General features: G+C 36.8%; 1 protein-coding gene across 1 annotated transcript; it reads left to right on the plus strand.

Moving 5' to 3' along the window:
• Window positions 1–576: 576 nt before the first annotated feature.
• LOC141361698 (sialoadhesin-like) lies at window positions 577–7003 on the plus strand. Its single transcript, XM_073863366.1, has 5 exons — window positions 577–647; window positions 1857–2004; window positions 5595–6024; window positions 6131–6418; window positions 6600–7003. Exons 1-5 carry the CDS (start codon window positions 577–579, stop codon window positions 7001–7003), a joined length of 1341 nt encoding a protein of 446 aa, XP_073719467.1.
• Window positions 7004–7324: the final 321 nt, after the last annotated feature.

Genomic DNA, 7324 nt, shown 5'->3' on the forward strand with positions numbered 1-7324 from the left:
CTATATTAATATGTATTGCCTTCTGTATTGCATTCGTTCTGTACACGTGCACAAATACTGCATAATTGTAATTTCTTTAAGACACTGCTGTGTTCTGTATTGACAGATTCTTTGTAAATTTGCACTTAACAAGCCTAAACAACCTCAGTGCATCTTATGCATACAACGCTATTGAGCCACCCGAAATCACCGCAAATGAAATTCCTTTACAGCCCCACCTAAGCTTAGAGATCGCAAATATTGACAGTTCTGCATATTTTTAATATTAATCATCAAGATGGACGAAAGAGACTGATTAGAAGTTTAAAATCAGAAACATACTAATAAAGCCCTCAAGTTTCACCATGAAAGCCAAAAAATCAGAGGGATGTGTCTCTGTATGTGCGCTTCACAGCTGCAGTGCGACAGGCACAGAAACTGAGAAAATAAATAAATAAAAAGGCGCACTGGTAACAAACGCTGGCCAAATTACAGAGATGCCAATTCGCACGGGACTAATATTATCAGAGGACCTCGGTGTTCGGCGAAATATGGTAGGTCATTTGCGGAGGAATTTTCACTTTACAAATTACAGACATGGCCGATTCGCACGGGATTAAGATCACAGACAACCTCCGTAATTATTACAAATCACTAGAGGTCACCAGGTAATACTAATCCCGTGCGAATAGGGCTTTACTGTGGTTTTCCATGCATTGCATTTTCTGCAAGTGACTCCCAGGTATCAGGGTTTATACCAGTGGCTTTCAAATCACGCTTGAAAACATTCTTGTAACACAGAGCTGGTCGGCCTACAGGACGTTGTTCTGTTGCTAGTTCACCATATGGGTGATTCTCACGAAAACTTGGTTTTAAAAATGTGAAGCATGGAAATGTAAAAATTGCTTAAATTTATTTTTTTCCCACCAGACATTGAAAAACAAAGTCTGGAGTAAATGGGAACATTAATTTAAAAACTTTTACTTATCATTTAACACTTTTTGTAACATAATTTAACAAATGAGTCCTAAAAAATCTCATTACCGCAACAGTCAGAAAACATCAACACTGACATATTTTTAAAATGACATGACAAACCTGAAAGAACATAATTTGGAGATTCTGCACATGCATTTAAAATCAAAGTATTATGCTTCTATTAATTAAATTAACATTTAATAAGCATCTGTTGCGGTGATGATAATCAAAATGTCGTGTAAGCATTCTGACAAGACAATATTTCAAATTAACTGTAAAAAAATGATCTTACCTGGTAGCCATCTTGAAGTAGCTGGTCCATGTGCTTGGTCACTCAAAATCAAACTAACTTTATTAAAATTCTGAATGTGTGCTTAAACTGTTCTCAAAAAGTGTTGCGGAGGATGAGAACATCAGGCATGGACACATCATTTTCCTAATTTTTCTTCATTATTATTATACATGAATATTCAGTAAATATTTTTTCTGTCATCTAAAGTAGTCTAGCAAAACATCCATTTTTTTATTAATATTTTTATGTTAATTTGATTAAATTACAACATAACGCATGTTCAAACACAGCCGGACACATTGCGGTAATGAGAATTTCAGCAGAAAATGAGATAAAATTTCCAATTATGAATTCTTATGTTGAAATCACACATTGTGCAAGGTAGAACACAGTATTGTGTTAATTCTGATGCTTTTTAATGTTACTATATTACACATTTTAAAGCTAAAATCATTAGTGCCGTGGTGTTTCAATGGTTTCGTGAGAATCACCCATATAGTATATCCTTGGGAATCCGTCCATTCTTCTTACGGGGCACATGACCTATCCATCGTAGCCGCCATTGAGTTAACAAAATGTGCATGCTGTGGGAATTTGTCTGTTCCAGGACAGATGTGTTGGTGATCTTGTCTTCCCAGGTTATACCAAGGATTCATCGCAGGCAGCGGAGATGGAAACTTTCCAAGCAGTTTTCCTGTATGGCATGGCGTCCAGGTTTCGCTGCTATACAGCAATGTGTTGAGAATGCATCCTTGGTATACTTTGAGTATGGTATTCAATGAGATGTTATTGCTGTCCCACACTTTCTTGCTGAGTTTGGACAATATCATAGCAGCTTTTGCAATACGCAATCTGCCCATCTCTTCTCTTTTTTGTTTATCTCTTCTTCAGTGATTCTGTTTATTAGTAGCAGGTGTTCATCATTAATGCTTCAGTATTTGAACTCATTAGCCGTTTCTCAATGTCAAGGATACTTCCTTGGCAGGACTAGTCCTTACAAGTCACTTCCTTCAGATGCTAGGCGAGGCTCCTTTTAAGCATTCAGAGAAAACGTTAAATGGAACAGGCTAACAAGTGCACGTCATTACGTCATTGCGTGATTGAAAGGTGTGCTTTTGGTGCTGCACGCATAGGATTGTGGGTGATTTCAGCGCATGAAGAGCGCGAAGGATACAAATATGCATCCTTTCCTGTATATGGGATATTTCTCGAACGAAGGACTCAGTCCTTGGCTGAAATTTCGAGGATCCTTGACATTGGAACGGACGTCGATGATGTAGCATCCTCGAAATTCTGGCTTCCGAGGATCCTTCCTTGACATTGAGAAACGGCTATAGACTTGATTTCAGGTGGATCATTAGGAAACTAATAGTGAATGACGGTGTAGGGTGTGATTTGGGACACACCATCTTTAACGGTGGACTCTCAGGGCTGTAAATTCACATTATTCTGAAAACTGTTTTTTTACTGAATGCAGAATTTAACAGTATAATTCTGTTTTTGTTAAAAAAAGAGAATTGTACTGTTAAATTTTGCTGTTTTATAACAGCAATTTTTTACAGTGTAGTTGGCGTTTTACACAGCTTTCCTCTTTTTTTCATAATGCTCTACATGTGCATGTGTCTGTTAGAAACACTTCTGCAGTTTTGCATACTAGTGACATGAGAACTGTTATAACATTTTCTTGACTTAAGAACCGCTGTCACAGTAGTCCTTGCATGCCCTAAAAAGCTCACAGTTTTTCTCATCTGAAACATTTCAACTATTGTAGTTTGCATACAAGTTCTTGATGTAAATATATCCAAAAGGATCTTTACCCAAGCCTAAATCTTTAGCCATATTTTGTTTTTCAAAAACTTTAACTTGACCTTGAACTTGTTAACCAAGATAAAGGAAATCCTTTTGATCTTTGTGGGCGTGGACATCTTAACAAAACACATATTGAAACTTATGAAAAAACACATTATTCTTCTGCTGAACAGGGAAAGGATTTGTTTTTACTTTCTCCTATTTTATTTTGTTTCAATTGGTTGTCAACCAGTCCACTTGTTTGAGAAGGTAAGGCTAAAACATGAAAGTGAATATTACATTTAATTGTTTAAATAAACAAACTTTTGCACCCGTTCACTTCTTGTTTTCTAATGGTAAATGGCTTCACCCAATAAACCCATAATGGGTACAATAGTGAAAAACACTTTAGGTGGTAAACTGATGAAAGTCATGAGAGCACTGTTACATAGTTCTGCATGTTGTTTTTGTGATATTCTTTAACATTTAAGCTTGTTTGCAGTTTATAAGTGGGATTTTTCTATATTAGAGGAAGCATTGTGATCCAGGGATGAAAGGACTGATATATCTTCTGTTTCAAGGTACTGTGTCAATTTACGTCTATTCATGCATTTTATAGTGCAAGAGATTATGTCAAAGGACACTTTATATACATATATTCATATAACTAATCCACTTTCAACTAAGTAAACTTTTTTGTCATGTTAGCCTACTGAGTGTGAGTGCTTATATAAGGAGAGAAAGGTGATAAGGATCAATAGTCAGGTGATGTGGAGCGCTGAGGGAGAGTGTGAGTGGAACCTGGTGAATCAGTGAAATATAACGTCGCTGCCCGATGAAACTCACGTATGTCCAAAAGGGTTACTTTTCAGAAAGTGAAAAAAAAACTGTATTTCAAAAGCAGTTGAATGTAGCATTGTCATACTTGGTATGGCATCTTTACATGTAACCATATTCTTGCCAGTGTAATGATATAATCCACATGCAACCCTATATCACGCAAATACGTGACTATTTCACGTATGGACCAACATGAAAATGTCACGTTTTGCCGCGTTTGAACGTGAGCATGTCACGCTTTTCTGTTTGTGTCACTGTCACGTATTGGTTACTCAACTTTTTTGTCCTATTTTCAAACCATTGTTGCTTCGGTTTAGGGTTAGATTTGTTGCTTGCGTTATATGTCACTTTAAGTATTTGTCACTTTAAGTATTGGTTTCTTATTCTTTTATATTTTCTAAACTTTAACCAATTGTCGCCTGACGTTGTGGTTAGAGTTTGTTTAGGTAAGGATGTCATTTTATGTAAATCTAACCCTAAACCGAAGCGACAATGGTAAGAAATTAGGACAAAAAAGTTGAGTAACCAATATGTGACAGTGACACAAACAGAAAAGCGTGACATGCTCACTCTCAAACGTGGCAAAACGTGACATTTTCACGTTGGTCCATACGTGAAATAGTCACGTAATTTCGTGATATTGGGTTGCCACATTTGACCAAAATTTTGTTAAAATCGACGTGCATATTTTACAGTAACAGTGGCGGATAAGCGTTCTTCCGATCAATAATTAGAATGGCCAAGTCGCGTTTCATATTGACAGATGAATACGCTCAGTTTATTAAATAGCCTACGTCTTAGTTTATTAAATACGCTTACTTTATTTAATATTAATTATACATGTATTAAATGTCTCTTGCAAATTATGATGGGACAATGAATCAATACACTGACATGATAATGCTAGACAGATACTTTGTTTGCACAGTCCTACCGTAATTTTGTCACTCCTACACGTACTTCTGGCGTCAGGGGGGAAATGTTTACCTCGATGAAGGAAAGTCATTGTCTCACCAGTCTATGTTTATTCGGCTATCCCGTGTTGAGCTATGAAACTTCACGAGAATGGCGAGATGCTTCCACAGAACGCGAGATACGCGGCGTGATTGACAGCTTTGACACCAAATATATGTGAAAATCAGATGTCACATCTTTTCATTAGCCATTTTTTATATGTGAAGCATACTGTATGAACCTGGACATTCAATCTGTCGAAAAATCTCAAAATCGGCAAAATGGACATACTTGGTTTTCATCGGACAGCGATGATATATTCATTGCAACAATAAACCTTAAACCATATGTTTTTATTTTTTTAATGTAAATTAAATTTCACATTCACGAGCTTGCATTAACGTGTAATTGATAGGGTAAAATGATAATAAAGCATATTTGGCGTGCTGTCCGAGGAGAGGGCTCAGAGCTCAGAATTTTAGCCAATAAACAGAGTATTCCACCCTCTAAGAATACTACCAGAGAGTGAGTTGATGGGGTGGAGGAGAGATGCTGCATAAAACGGTTATGGGAAAGTGGTGAGGAGAAACCTCTCTGTGCTGATTACATGACCACAGTTCTCTTGAACGTAGAACGCATGTGCCAAAATATATTTCATTATCCCTAGTGGCTTCCCTGAAAGCCATCCAATGAACTTGTTGATAGTGTCAATCTCTTTTGATTGAGCTACAGGAACTTAATGTTAAACTGTCAGATTTGACAGGCAGCCATTAATACATTAATATTATCTAATGTTTTTCTCACAGGTGTTCTGCTGTATGAGACTTTGGCATGGGAAGTGAGAATGCCAACAGAAATTCATGGCCTCAGAGGTTCCTGTCTGGTTATACCGTGCTCTTACTCTTACACTTCATACCCACCAACTAACCCACGTAGAGTTGTGTGGTATCAGTGGGTCTCTCGTGGCTACCCTTTAGTTTATGATCCCTGGTATCCAAACAGTGTCATTGACAAGTTCAAAGGAAAAACTGATATATATAGGCCTACAAACTCAGATCGGGATTGTAGTCTGCTGATCAAAACCGTGAATCCGTCCCACAGTAAGGAAAAAGTATATGCATGGATTGACCCAGATACTATTGGATGGCGCACCTATAAGTTTTATGATGTCACCTCCACGATTATTGTTGACAGTGCGTAAATACTTCACATGTTCTTTTAATGTAATATTTTTTGGTTTTAAGTGTCATTACAGCTGTATCATCGGTTGCCTAACTGTAACATTTTTCCCTACTGTAGCAAATCCACAGCAGCCCATCATTAATATTTCTGGAGGTTTAAAGATCGGTGACAACATTACAGTAGCGTGTTACATCTTACACACCTGTCCATACAGAAAACCAAACATCATTCTGAAGGGTATTGAAGGATCTGATCAAATAGATGATGTCAATATCAAAAATGGTCGATGGAAAACCACTCTGACTCGCACCGGTGTTGTGAAGACTGAACGTTCAGATATTGAGTGTACTGTAACACATCATGGAGGCAGAACAACAACAGCTACAAAATCACAAAGTGCAAAATGTAAGTAAATATTATATGCATATATCTACTTGACTCTGCTGTGTGTTACAGTTAGTTTCACAATGAATTTAAAGACATCGAACATTTAACTATAAAATAAAGGAAAGTAAAAGTTAATTCAATCAAATTTAGCTTTAAATCATGTTTGTGCCAAGTGTTTATTATTTCAATTTAATTTCAGGTGTCCATTCTAGTATAACCATTGAGCCTAAACTGACAGCAGATATTATAGAGGGTGTTGCAAAGACCTTTACTTGTACCGTCCACCATTCCTGTCAGATGAATCCTCCGATCCTCTCCTGGAACTATGAGAATATGCCGGTCAAACAAGGAAAAAAACAACTCACAGGGTTTGAATTAGCTACCTTTTCCACCATAACCTTTTTGGGGACAAAGAAAGACGATGGGAAGCAATTAATCTGCACTACAAATATTTCTGGACAGATAATCACAGCATCTGTCAACTTACATGTACAACGTGAGTGTATATCAAGACATTATACACGATGTGTGCGATTCCTCTGTGTCTTTTTACTTAGAGATTTTTGTCTGCAGGTTCTTTTACAGAGCCTCCAAAACCAGTGACTACAGTTCAGAGTAAATGTATGTGTTTTACATTTGTCCTGTAGCTTTTTACATTATATATATACATCATAATGACCATTAAATGACTTACTACTTTTACTTCCTTTAGTGTGTGCGATTTCTCTGTATCTTATCACTTATAGATGTTTTCTGCAGATTCTTTATTAACGGAGTCTCCAAGACCAGTGACTACAATCCAGAATAAATGTATGTGTTTTACATTTGTCCTGTAGCTATTTACATGATATATACATCATAATGACCAATAAATGACTTAATCTTTCACTTCCTTTAGTGTGTACGATTCCTCTGTGTCTTATC

The sequence above is a fragment of the Misgurnus anguillicaudatus genome, chromosome 24, assembly GCF_027580225.2.
Source record: "Misgurnus anguillicaudatus chromosome 24, ASM2758022v2, whole genome shotgun sequence".
In the NCBI taxonomy this organism is placed as follows: Eukaryota; Metazoa; Chordata; class Actinopteri; order Cypriniformes; family Cobitidae; genus Misgurnus; species Misgurnus anguillicaudatus.